The sequence below is a fragment of the Sapajus apella genome, unplaced genomic scaffold (genome assembly GCF_009761245.1).
Source record: "Sapajus apella isolate SASKATOON/1434 unplaced genomic scaffold, GSC_monkey_1.0 scaffold160, whole genome shotgun sequence".
NCBI classification, from domain to species: domain Eukaryota; kingdom Metazoa; phylum Chordata; class Mammalia; order Primates; family Cebidae; genus Sapajus; species Sapajus apella.
The window spans coordinates 2,090,329-2,104,089 of record NW_022437100.1 but is presented as its reverse complement, the minus strand read 5'-3'; the positions used below and the strand labels follow the sequence as shown (position 1 = coordinate 2,104,089).

At 43.4% G+C, this 13,761-nt stretch overlaps 1 protein-coding gene across 1 annotated transcript in view; it reads left to right on the top strand.

Annotated features, from left to right (window-relative positions):
- Positions 1-9,008, top strand: part of DMC1 (DNA meiotic recombinase 1) — a 41,962-nt gene extending 32,954 nt beyond the window's left edge. The window contains exons 12-13 of the mRNA XM_032266623.1: positions 4,063-4,179; positions 8,354-9,008. Coding sequence (XP_032122514.1) covers positions 4,063-4,179; positions 8,354-8,423 — 187 coding nt within the window. The 3' untranslated portion in view covers positions 8,424-9,008. The remainder of the gene's footprint in view (positions 1-4,062; positions 4,180-8,353) is intronic.
- Positions 9,009-13,761: the final 4,753 nt, after the last annotated feature.

The window sequence follows — 13,761 nt, the reverse complement described above, 5'->3', positions numbered from 1 at the left end:
CCCGTCTCTACTAAAAATACAAAAAATTAGCTGGGCATGGTGGTGCGTGCCTGTAATCCCAGCTACTCAGGAGGCTGAGGCAGGAGAATTGCCTGAACCCAGGAGGCGGAGGTTGCGGTGAGCCGAGATCGCGCCATTGCACTCCAGCCTGGGTAACATGAGTGAAACTCCGTCTCAAAAAAAAAAAAAAAGAAAGAACCCAGAATCCCATCTTTAAAATATTGAAAGAAGTATATATTTTTCTCCATATTTTGGGAGCAGACAGAGGGAATAATTACTTAACAAAACTTCTTAAGCATACCCTTTTTTTTAACCATCTCTTCTCTTTCTTCAAAATTCTTCTCTGTTGGTGGTATTCCCCTTACCCCATATTCCCAAAATCTCAAAGCCTTCCCTGCCAGGCATGGTGGCTCACAACTGTAATCCCAGCACTTTGGGAGGCCGAGGCATGCAGATCATGAGGTCAGGAATTCCAGACCAGCCTGACCAACATGGTGAAACCCCGTCTCTACTAAAAATACAAAAAAATTACTTGAGTGTGGTGGCGTACACCTATAATCCCAGCTACTCAGGAGGCTGAGGTGGAGGTTGCAGTCCGGGTGACAGAGTGAGACTCTGTCTCAAAAGAAAAAAAAAAGAGATAGGCATGATGATTATTCCTAATTTATAAAGGTGGAAACAGAGACTCAGAATACTTAGTGCTTGCCCAATCCCAGAATTTAAAAATGTGGGAGCCAGGATTTGAACCCTGGTATCCTTTACATCGAAGTTGATGCTATTTGAACCTCACTGTACCATCCTTCCCATCCTATACCATAACTCTATATCTATTTCATGACTCCAGCATCCTAATTTGACATTGCAAAGTCAGGCTGTTTTGGGTCTTACCCTCAACAACATAATACGCCATATCCTGTTCAACAAGAGGGGGAGAAGTGAAATATTCTCATATCCTCTTTATTCCTAATATCCACTCTCATCTCTTCCTCCTCCTTACCATACTCCCCAGTTCTTTGACAAAAGGAGTAAAGAAGAGGAGAAGAAAATATAAAAGAAGAGGAAATAAGATGATAGGCTTAAGGAGGGTTGTGGGTGGTTTTCTGAAGCTTGGTCAGAAATAGAAGAAAATTAAAGCCCTCTAAAAGAATGTGGAATGCTATTACACCTTCTTGTACTTCACCTCAAGACTTGGTTATAACTGCTGTAAGAGGAAGTTCAAAGAAACTTTAAGAAAATTCTCTTGGTCTACTTTTTACTGACAGAGTGACTGTTTTAGCTGAATTGTTTAGATAAATAATAATAGTTATCCTATTTATTATTTTAGTTTAGTTTTTGAGATAGGGTCTGTATTGCCCAGGCTGGAGTGCAGTGGCATGATCTTAGCTCACTGCAGCCTTGACCTCCCAGGCTCAAGTGATCCTCCCACCTCAGCCCCCAGGATACCACAGAACCAGGCATGTGCCACCATACCTGGCTAATTTTTGTATTTTTTGTAGACAGGGTTTCATCATGTTGCCCAGGCTAATCTCAAACTCATGGGCCTCCAAGGGATCAAATAAGTGATCTGCCCACCTTGGTCTCCCAAGTCCTGGGATTACAGGTGTGAGCCACTGTGCCCAGCCAATAATTATCTTTTATAGGATTTCTTATATGCCAAGATTGTCATAAGGGTAGAACTAATGTATGTAAATGAACAGGTACAGTTCCTGGCACATAGGAGGCTTGTATGTATAATATTCAAGATTCAGGCCAGGTGCAGCGGCTCACACCTGTAATTCAGCACTTTGGGAAGCCGAGACAGGCGGATCATTTGAGGACAGGAGTTTGAGACCAGCCTGGCCAACATAGTGAAACTCCATCTCTCCTAAAAATATAAAAAAATTAGCTGGGTGTGGTGGCGCACACCTACAATCCTGGCTACTCAGGAGGCTGAGGCAAGAGAATCGCTTGAGCCTGGGAGGTGGAGGTTGCAATAAGCCAAGATTCTGCCACTGCACTCTAGCCTGGGTGACAGAGAGTGAGACTCTGTCTCAAAAAAACCAAAAAAAACAGATTCAATATATCTTGAATTCTCAAAAAACCCTAAGAGGTAAGGTTTTTTTTACTCCCATTTTATAGTGAAAGAAATTGAGAAAGGGTAAGTAACTAGCCCAAGGTAATATAGGTAATAAATGTTTAAGTCAGGATTAGGAAAGCTGGTAAATAATAATAATTGTAGTCACCGGACTTACGCCTTAACTGAATTATTTCATTTTATTTTCACAACTATCCATTGTGTGATACCACCTAGAAAAGATACCATCTAGAAAAAAGAAAAGAAGGAGCAGAGATTTATATCCATAGGTATAGCTATTATCCCCTATTAAAAACAAAGAAGCAAGGCTGGGCACAGTGGCTCATGCCTGTAATTCCAGCACTTTGGGACACCAAGGCAGGTGGATCACCTCAGGTCAGAAGTTTGAGACCAGCCTGGCCGACATGGTGAAACCTCTACTCTCCTAAATATAAAAGAATTATCTGGGTTTGGTGGCAGGTGCCCGTAATCCCAGCTATTTGGGAGGCTGAGGCAGGGAGAATTTCTTGAACTCAGGGGGCAGAAGTTGCAGTGAGCTAAGGTCGCACCAGTGCACTCCAGCCTGGATGACAAAGCACGGCTCTGTCTCAAAAAAAAAAAAGAAGAAGAATCAGGTCAGGAGCAGTGGCTCACACCTGTAATCCCAGCATTTGGGAGGCCGAGGTGGGCAGATCACTTGAGATCAGGAGTTCAAGAGCAGCCTGACCAACTTGGTGAATCCATGTCTGTACTAAAAATACAAAAACTAGCCAGGCGTGGTGGAGGGTACCTGTAGTCCCAGCTGCTCCAGAGGCTGAGGCAGGAGAATTTCTTGAATCTGGGAGGCCAAGCCTGCAGTGAGCTGAGATCCTGGCACTGAACTCCAGACTGGGCAACAGAAAGATACCATCTAGAAAAAAGAAAAGAAGGAGCAGAGATTTAGAGTGGTTAAACAATTTGCTTCAAGTCATATGGCTAAAAAGCCAGAATCTGGGCTGGGCACAGTGGCTCACACTTGTAATCCCAGCACTTTGGGAGGCTGAGGCGGGCAGATCACCTGAGGTCAGGCGTTCAAGACAGCCTGGCTAACATGGTGAAACCCCTTTTCTACTAAAAATACAAAAAATTAGCCAGGCATGGTGGTACGCGCCTGTAATCCCAGTGACTCAGGTGGCTGAGGCAGGAGAATCACTTGAACCTGGAAGGTGGAGATAGCAATGAGCCAAGATTGCACCATTGCACTCCAGCTTGGGCAACAAGAGTGAAACTCCATCTCAAAGAAAATAAACAAACAAAAAAGAAACTTGGACTTCTTGCCATCATACCAATATTTTGATTTAGTAAAAGAAACTTTGGGCATCAATGACAAAGAGAAAGATATTGCCAAGATTATTCTCATGAAGGATTTCAGTATACAGTTAATAAATAAGAAAAAGCTTCTTTTTTTTTTTTTTTGAGACGGAGTCTTGCCCTGTTGCCCAGGCTAGAGTGCAGTAGCTGATCTCGGCTCACTGCAGCCTCTGCCTCTTGGGTTCAAACAATTCTCCTGCCTCAGCCTCCTGAGTAGCTGAGGAGGCACTACTACATTACAAGCACTAGGCACATGCCACCACACCCAGCTAATTTTTGTATTTTTAGTAGGGACAGGGTTTTGCCATGTTGTTCAGGGTAGTCTCAAACTGACCTCAGTGATTTGCCCACCTCGGCCTCCCAAAGTATTGAGATTATAGGCACAAGCCACTGCAACCGGCCAGTAATCTCATTTTAAAAAGTCAAACAAAATATAAACAAGAATAATAAAATAGGGCCCTCAGAAGCCTAGACTAAATGGGGTATATAGCAACTCGAAAACTCACCCCACTCCATAGTTTATGAACAAGCCTTTGCTTGTTTAGAATATACACTTACTCTAACTACTGATACCCACCACAGAAAGGTTGCCTTGAATTGCAGATATTGCCATATATAGTCCATATAATGAAACATAAAAAGGTGTTTTATTAATTCAGCTTTCAGGCAGATCCCAAAAAACCTATTGGGGGACACATTCTAGCTCATGCTTCAACAACAAGAATAAGCTTGCGAAAGGGAAGAGGAGAACTCAGAATTGCCAAGATTTATGACAGGTAAATTTTTTTTATTGTGTGTGTGTGTGTGTGTGTGTGTGTGTGCGCGCGCGCGCGCGCGTGCGCGCGGAGACGGGGCTTTGCCATGTTGCCCAAGCTGGTCTTAAACTCCTAGGCTCAAGGGATCCTCCCGCCTTGGCCTCCCAAAGTGCTGGGACTATAGATGTGAGCCATCACACCCGGCCTCCTCATCAGATTCTCGTGCATATGGTATTAAACACAATTGCATCTCCTGCAATGCTGTAATTATTACTGGCAGATGCTGTGTGTTTGAATTTCCTTCTCAAAAAATGTTCAGCTTATTGGGAAGTCCCTACTGTGTGCTTGGTAATAGGGATTCAGAGATTCTGTTGACACATAGACTTGGTCCCTGAAAAGCATACACCTAGATAATGAAATCATCAATTCCAATTAAAGTGTGGTAAGTGCAGGGTAAGTATCAAGAATGGAAATATATCTCCTTTCTTTTTGGTAAGCTAACTCTATTTGCTTTTCAGGTTTCAGTTTAAACATCAATTTCTCAGGGAAACTTTCCTTAGCCCTTACAGTCTAGGCTACCCAGAATCTTATACCCTATATTCTTTCTCAGCACTTTACTTGTTTAATTAAGAATTGCAGATTTGGGGCTGGGTGTGGTGGCTCACACGTGTAATCCTAGCACTTTGGGAGGCTGAGGCAGGCAGATCACGAAGTCAGGAGATTGAGACCATCCTGGTCAACACGGTGAAACCCTGTCTCTACTAAAAATACAAAAATTAGCTGGTATGCCTGTAATCCCAGCTACTCAGGAGGCTAAGGCAGGAGAATTGCTTCAACTAGGAAGTTGGAAGTTGCAGTGAGCCAAGATCATGCCACTGCACCACTCCAGCCTGGAGACAGAGTGAGACTCTGTCTCAAAAAAAAAAAAAAAAAAAGAATTACAGATTTTGGCTGGATGCAGTGGCTCACACCTGTAATCCCAACACTTTAGGAGGCCAAGGCGGGCAGATTACCTGAGGTCAGGAGTTAGAGACCAGCCTGGCCAACATGGTGAGATGCTCTCTCTACTAAAAATATAAAAATTAGGCCAGGCAGGGTGGCTCACGCCTGTAATCCCAGCACTTTAGGAGGCAGAGGCAGGCAGATCCCGAGGTCAGGAGTTCGAGACCAGCCTGGGCAACATGGTGAAACCCCGTCTCTACTAAAATACAACAAATTATCTGGGCGTGGTGGTGGGTGCCTGTAATTCCAGCTGCTCCAGAGGCTGAGGTGGGAGAATTGCTTGACTCCAGGAGGCAGAGGTTGCAGTGAGTGGAGACTGTGCCACTGCACTCCAGCCTGGGCAACAGAGCAAAACTCTGTCTCAAAAAAATAAAAGATACAAAATTAAAAAAAAAAAATTATTACAGATTTAATAAATTTTTACAGAGAAACCTACTACATATTAGCTATTCTAGGTTCTTAGGATAAAGCAATGAACAAAACAAAAAGACAAGTTCATGCCCTTAGGGAACTTACATTTATTTTATTGGTAACGATTTGTATAACATACATCATCCCCGCTAGACAGAAATCCTAAGGGTTTGCTTCCTCACCATTGTATTCTCAGTTCCTGGGACACGGTAGATGTGTCATATTTGTGACTAATCAACTCCAAGCCACAAAGCAAAGATTTGCAGAAACACTACCCTAGAGAGGAAAAAGCTGCCCCCTAAAAATTAGATGAGCTCTTAATCTGGTGTTTGCAATGAATCACAGTAGTACCTATTATGTATTGTCATTAAATAAATATTAAATAATCAGTTCCCCATCTATCTAAGATGGTTTTTGTTCAGACCATTTTGCTTTTCACCATCTGTCTCTGTTGAAGATTATAATACGTATATAAATGCTATGTTTTATGGAGCTTTGGCAATCTCTAGAAATTTACAACAGATGTACTTTGTTGGGCCGGGCGCAGTGGCTCTTGTCTGTAATCCCAGCACTTTGGGAGGCTGAGGTCAGGAGTTCAAGACCAGCCTGGCCAACATGGTGAAACGCCGTCTCTACTAAAAATACAAAAATTAGCCAGGCATGGTGACAGGCACCTGTAATCCCAACTACTCAGGAGGCTGAGGTGGGAGAATCTTTTGAACCTGCTAAGGGGAGGTTGCTGTGAGCTGAGATTGTGCACTCCAGCCTGGGTGACAGAAAGAGACTCTGTCTCAAAAAAATACTGCCCCCAAAAAACAAATGTACTTTGTAGAACTAAATGGTTCCATCTTGTCAGATGTCATAGCTCACCTATTAGACTTCTTAAGAGTAAGGATTCTTTCTCTTTTGTACAATCTATAGAGTCTGGTACATGCGAAAGTATGATTTTTTTAATTAAAACTTGACTTTCCTGCAAGTAAATATAAAATGAACATGTATCAAAGATTTTATTCAACCCGTTAATTTTTTTTTTCTTTTTTCTTTTTTTTTTTTTGAGACGGAGTTTCGTTCTTGTTGCCCAGGCTGGAGTGCAATGGCGCGATCTCGGCTCACCGCAACCTCCATCTCCTGGGTTCAGGCAATTCTCCTTCCTCAGCCTCCCGAGTAGCTGGGATTACAGGCAGGCGCCACCATGCCCAGCTGATTTTTTGTATTTTTAGTAGAGACGGGGTTTCACCATGCTGACCAGGATGGTCTCGATCTCTTGACCTCCTGATCCACCCGCCTCGGCCTCCCAAAGTGCTGGGATTACAGGCATGAGCCACCGCACCTGGCTCAACCCGTTAATTAAGGAGGAAACCAATGATTCAAATGGACATTGTAATCAATCAAAGGAATACTGAAATAATTTTTTTTTTTTTTTTTTGAGATGGAGTCTCGCTCCTTTGCCCAGGCTGGAGTGCAGTGACTCAATCTCCGCTCACTGCAACCTCCATCTCCTGGGTTCAAGTGATTCTCCTGCCTCCCAAGTAGCTGGGGCTACAGGCACACCACCACTATTCCTGGCTAATTTTTTTGTATTTTTAGTAAAGATGAGGTTTCACCATGTTGGCCAGGCTGGTCTCAAACTTCTGACCTGAAGTGATCCACCCGCCTCAGCCTCCGGAAGTGCTGGGATTACAGGCGTGAGCCACCGTGCCTGGCCTATTAAAGAGACAGTTTAACAACCACCTGACCATCACCTGATGGTTGCATTACATTCTTGGTGGGGTGCAGGGCTCTCCTACCCTGCTCATGTCTGCCTAACTACCTACTCTAACAAAATGAAATATAAATTGATCAAAAATGGGTCAGTATCTATAGGAAAATAATCCATTCCATTCCACCTTACACGATTTACATCTCTCTGGACAAGAATAATTCGCATTACTCATAGTTTTCTACAACTTAAGGAGTTATAAAATAGATCAAAGACAATGGAAAGCATACAACCCTCATAGAACTGGATAACCTGCGAGATGTGCTAGACAACCTATGTAATCTTTTCATTTATTTCAAAGTCTTTTAAAGTTTGCTCCTACGTTGACATCCAATTTTGAAAGAAAAAAAAAGTTTGCTCCTATGTTAGTTTAGTGATGAGAAAGGTGCATACCCCTATAGAATCAGATAAGTCCCTAAAGGGCTGCTATACAATGCCTGACACTATTCTAAAAGAATACCCAAGGCCAGACGCAGTGGCTCATGCCTGTAATCTCAGCATTTGGGAGGCCAAGGCGGGTGGATCACCTGAGGTCAGGAATTCGAGACCAGCCTGGCTAACACAGTGAAACCCCATTTCTACAAAAAATGCAAAAAATCAGCTGGGCATGGTGGCACGCACCTGTAATCCCAGCTACTTGGGAGGCTGAGGCAAGAGAATCACTTGAACCCAGGAGGTGGAGGTTGCAGTGAGCCAGGATCGCACCACTGCACTCCAGCTTGGGCAACAAGAGCAAAACGATCTTAAAGAAAAAAAAAAGAACACTCAGTTATCCTTTTGCCTGTTTCCAAGTTTGGGGTAATTTTTCTTGAGATTCAAAACTTCATATATAGAAGTTGCTCAGTGAATGTTTGTGAGGGTTAAAAATACTTGTGGGTAAGTTCTGTAGGCCACATTTGGTTGTAGCAACTCTGAGATGTCTCTGGAGACTCAGACTGATGGGAGCATAATGCCTGTGACATGAATATAGTATTTATAGAAATAGAGCTTTTTATAAACTTCTGTTCCCTTGTATTCTGTTAGTCCTGAGATGCCTGAAAATGAAGCCACCTTCGCAATAACTGCTGGAGGGATTGGGGATGCCAAGGAGTAGGTGGTGAATTGATGCAAATTGCTTCTTAGTGCTTATTAGGAGCTGAAGAAATGGAAAACCAGTCTCCAATTTCACATCTTGAAACACAGGTTTTTTTTCCCCATGTTATTAAAAGTCAGCAAAAGAGATTTAAATATTATATTTATCTTAAAAGTCCCTGATTTATAATAACTATACATTGTATGTAAAGTCAGGGATATGTATGTGTGTGTGTGTGTATATATATATATCTGACATATATAAATTTATATACCTATTGAAATTCTCTCACTCTGTGTATGCATATATACCTATGGAAAACTAGTTGTTGGGAAAGGGGTACCTGATTCCCTCCCTTTCACTTTTCAAAGTGACCCACTAAGCAGGTGGAAACTCTAAGGGTTCAGAAATGTCCCATCCTCCTGAAGACTTTCCCTTCACCATTTTTCTAGGGTGCAGTGCCACTGACTACAGAGCTGGATGTTTTTCCACAGGAGGATTTAAGGGAGGAATGTTTATAGAACACACACAAAAAAGCTCTTTCTATTTATAATATCAAACTGCATATTCACCTTTATAGCAACAAAAAACAAACATTAAATTAAGTCAAATTGGCTGGGCGCGGTGGCTCAAGCCTGTAATCCCAGCACTTTGGGAGGCCGAGGCGGGTGGATCACGAGGTCAAGAGATCGAGACCATCCTGGTCAACATGGTGAAACCCCGTCTCTACTAAAAATACAAAAAATTAGCTGGGCATGGTGGCGTGTGCCTGTAATCCCAGCGACTCAGGAGGCTGAGGCAGGAGAATTGCCTGAACCCGGGAGGCGGAGGTTGCGGTGAGCCGAGATTGTGCCATTGCACTCCAGCCTGGGTAACAAGAGCGAAACTCCGTCTCAAAAAAAAAAAAAAAAAAAAAAAAAAATTAAGTCAAATTTTATATCATTTGACATCGACAAGCAGAAATTACTTTTAAAAAATGTATTTATGGCCAGCCACAATGGCTCATGCCTGTAGTCTCAGCACTTTGGGAGGCCAAGGCAGGTGGATCACTTGAGGTCAATAGTTCAAGACTAGCCTGGCCAACATGGTGAGACCCCATCTCTACTAAAAACACAAAAATTAGCTAAGTGCAGTGGCACGTTCCTATAATCCCAACTACTTTGGAGGCTGAGGTAGGAGAATCGTTTGAACCCTGAAGACAAAGGTTGCAGTGAGCCAAGATGGCACCACTGCATTTCACCCTGGGTGACAGAGCAAGACTCTGTCTCAAAAAGAGAAAAAAGGAAAAAAATGTATTTATGATACATACATATTCTCTTGGGAAGATAAAGACAAAGATAATTATAAAATTTAAAATTTGGGGTGATGATTTTTATATTTTAAATTTTGGGTAAAGTATTAAAAATCTTTTTTAAGAGCACTTAAACAAAAAAGAGCACTTTGGGAGGCCAAGGGGGGCAGATCACCTGAGGTCAGGAATTTGAGACCAGCCTGGCCCACATGGTGAAACCCCATCTATACTAAAAATACAAAACTTAGCCAGGTGTGGTGGCAGACACCTGTAATCCCAGCTACTCAGGGGACTGAGGCAAGAGAATTGCTTGAACCTGGGAGGCAGAGGCTGCAGTGAGCTGACATTGTGCCACTGCACTCCAGCCTAGGTCACACAGTGAGATTCCATCTCAAAAAAAAAAAAAATTGTTTAAATGTTAAAATTAATTTAAATGTAAAATTTCTGAATACTAATCTTAGAAATGTGTAAAATATATTGTTTTTTGATTTTTGAACAATAAAATCTTTTCAAACTGTATGTATAATGAAAATATGTAAAAATTAAAATGCTAATGACAATATACAATGAAAAGCTTTATAGATGTCAATCCTTTTTTTTTTTTTTTTTTTTTTTTTTGGGACGGAGTTTCGCTTTTTTTACCCAGGCTGGAGTGCAATGGCGCGATCTCGGCTCACCGCAACCTCCGCCTCCCGGGTTCAGGCAATTCTCCTGCCTCAGCCTCCTGAGTAGCTGGGATTACAGGCACACGCCACCATGCCCAGCTAATTTTTTGTATTTTTAGTAGACACGGGGTTTCACCATGTTGACCAGGATGGTCTCGATCTCTTGACCTCGTGATCCACCCGCCTCGGCCTCCCACAGTGCTGGGATTACAGGCTTGAGCCACCGCGCCCGGCTATAGATGTCAATCCTTATAGACTTCAATGTTAAATCAACTTATATGAAAATTCGGCCAGGCGCGGTGGCTCACGCCTGTAATCCCAGCACTTTGGGAGGCCAAGCAGGTGGATCACTTGAGGTCAGGAGTTTCAGACCAGCCTGGCCACCATGGTAAAACCCTGTCTCTACTAAAAAAATACAAAAATTAGCCAGGTGTGATGGCAGGCACCTGTAATTCCAGATACTCAGGAGGCTGAGCGAGGAGAATCGTTTGAATCTGGGAGGTGGAGGTTGCAGTGAGCCGAGATCGCACCACTGTACTCCAGCCTGGGAGACGAAAGTGAGACTCCATCTCAAAAAAAAGAAAAAGAAAATTCACAGGCTGGTGTGGTGGCTCACACCTGTAATCCCAGCACTTTAGGAGGCCAAGGCAAGTGAACTGCTTGAGCCCAGGAGTTTGTGTCCAGGCTAGGCTATATAGCAAAACCCCATCTCTACAAAAAAATATTTGCCAGGCATGGTGATGTCTGCCTGTGGTCCCAGCTACTCAGGAGGCTGAGGTGGGAGGATTGCTGGAGCCCAGGAGGCGGAGGTTGCATTGAGCCAAGATAGAGCCGCTGCACTCCAACCTGGACCACAGAATGAGACCCTGTCTCAAAAAAGAAAGAAAGAAGAAGAAGAAAACTTAAGTATTAAAAGTACTATTTGTTATAAAAGGTATTTGATTATCAATGACATTATTCACTTATTATTGAATAAACAAGGAAAATATGGTTCCTGCCCATCAAGAATGTGTATACTAGCTAAGAGAAAAGACTAATGTTTAGGAAAATAAGAGAGCAAATGATTATATAATTAATTCATCAGCAGTGTGATCTTGGATTGACCCTTAAAGAAAAAGTACCCGGCTGGGCATGGTGGCTCACGCCTGTAATGCCAGCACTTTGGGAGGCCGACGCGGGTGGATCACTTGAGGTCAGGAGTTCGAGATCAGCCTGGCCAATATGGTGAAACCCCATCTATAAAAAAAAAAAAAAAAAAAAATGCCGGGTGCAGTGGCTCAAGCCTGTAATCCCAGCACTTTGGGAGGCCGAGGCGGGTGGATCACAAGGTCAAGAGATCGAGACCATCCTGGTCAACATGGTGAAACCCGTCTCTACTAAAAATACAAAAAATTAGCTGGGCATGGTGGTGCGTGCCTGTAATCCCAGCTACTCAGGAGGCTGAGGCAGGAGAATTGCCTGAACCCAGGAGGCGGAGGTTGCGGTGAGCCGAGATTGCGCCATTGCACTCCATCCTGGGTAACATGAGTGAAACTCCGTCTCAAAAAAAAAAAAAAAAAAAAGATAAAAAGAAAAAGTAAAATTCCAGCCCGGCAGAGTGGCTCACACCTGTAATCCCAGCACTTTGTGAGGCGAAATGGGCGGATCACTTGAGGTCAGGAATTCAAGACCAGCCTGGCCAACACAGTAAAACCCCATCTCTAATAAAAATACAAAACTAGCTGGGCATGGTGGTGCACGCCTGTAATTCCAGCTACTCGGGAAGCTGAGGCAGGAGACTCACTTGAACCCAGGAGGCAGAGGTTGCATTGAGGTGAGATTGTGTCATTGCACCCCAGCCAGGGCAACAGAGTGAAACTCCATTTCAAACAACAACAACAAAAAAGAATAAGTAAAATTTCAAAAATGGAGAGGAAAGGTTAAGCTGAGAGACTGCATGTGCAAAGGTATAGAAGCTGGGATTTGGAAAGAAAATGGAGACAAACTCAGCAAGCAGGAATTGTTCACAATGCAGGATACTGAGAAATAAGAGCTTTTTTTCTTTTACTTTTTATTTTTTTTATTTTTTATTTTTCTTTGAGACGGAGTTTCGCTCTTGTTACCCAGGCTGGAGTGCAATGGCGCGATCTCGGCTCACCGCAACCTCCGCCTCCTGGGTTCAGGCAATTCTCCTGCCTCAGCCTCCTGAGCAGCTGGGACTACAGGCACGCGCCACCATGCCCAGCTAATTTTTTGTATTTTTAGTAGAGACGGGGTTTCACCATGTTGACCAGGATGGTCTCGATCTCTTGACCTCGTGATCCACCCGCCTCGGCCTCCCAAAGTGCTGGGATTACAGGCTTGAGCCACCGCGCCCGGCCCCTTCTTTTACTTTTTAAAACCACAGAAGCTGCTTCCCTGAATAAGCAAAGATAAAGTCATCTAGGAGTAGATTTTCTGCATTCTGCAAAATTACTTAAATGGCATAATTTTCATATGCAAATATAAAGGCATACTTTTGTCCTAGGGAAAGGAAGGCTATGTTACTTGATTCATTGTGCACATTTTAAATTTTCTGTGTGTTATGCTGTTTTAACAGTTTTGTTTTTTTTTGAGGTGGAGTTTCATTCTTCTTGCCCAGGCTGGAGTGCAATGGCACCATCTCAGCTCACTGCAACCTCTGCCTCCTGTGTTCAAGCAATTCTCCTGCCTCAGTCCCCCAAGTAGCTGGAATTACAGGCACCCACCACAATGTCCAGCTAATTTTTTGCATTTTTAGTAGAGATGGGGTTTCACCGTGTTGACTGGGCTGGTCTCAAACTCCTGACCTCAGGTAATTCACCTGTCCCAGCCTCCCAAAGTGTTAGGATTACAGGCGTGAGCCATCGCACTTGGCCTGTTTTAACATTTTGAAAAATCTTTCTAGCTGGGGAGAGACTGCCCCTATCAGGGCTAGCCAATTCTTAGAGACAGCAAAGGGCTCAGCCAGGAGCATGTCTTTGATGCACAAACTAACCAATCTACAGCCATCTAGCTCTATCTATCTGGCCCTTATACTCCAGAAGAGAATATTGCTTTGCCTTAATCATCCCAGGCCCTGCTACCAGGCAACTAGGGGCCACCCATCTAATTTAGAGCCTACCAAAATTTCAGCCTGGGCAACCTGGTGAAACGTGGTCTCAAAAAACAAACAAATTAGCCAGGTGTGATGGCAGGCGCCTGTAATCCCAGCTACTTGGGAGGCTGAGACAGGAGAATCACTTGAGCCCAGGAAGTCAAGGCTGCAATGAGCCATGATGGCACCACTGTACTCCAGCCTGGGCAACAGAGAGACCCTGTTAAAAAAAAAAAAAAAAAAAAAAAAAAGGAAAAAAAAATTATTTAACTGGCACTCCTCAACTGTTTAACCTGCCCTGCCTCAGAA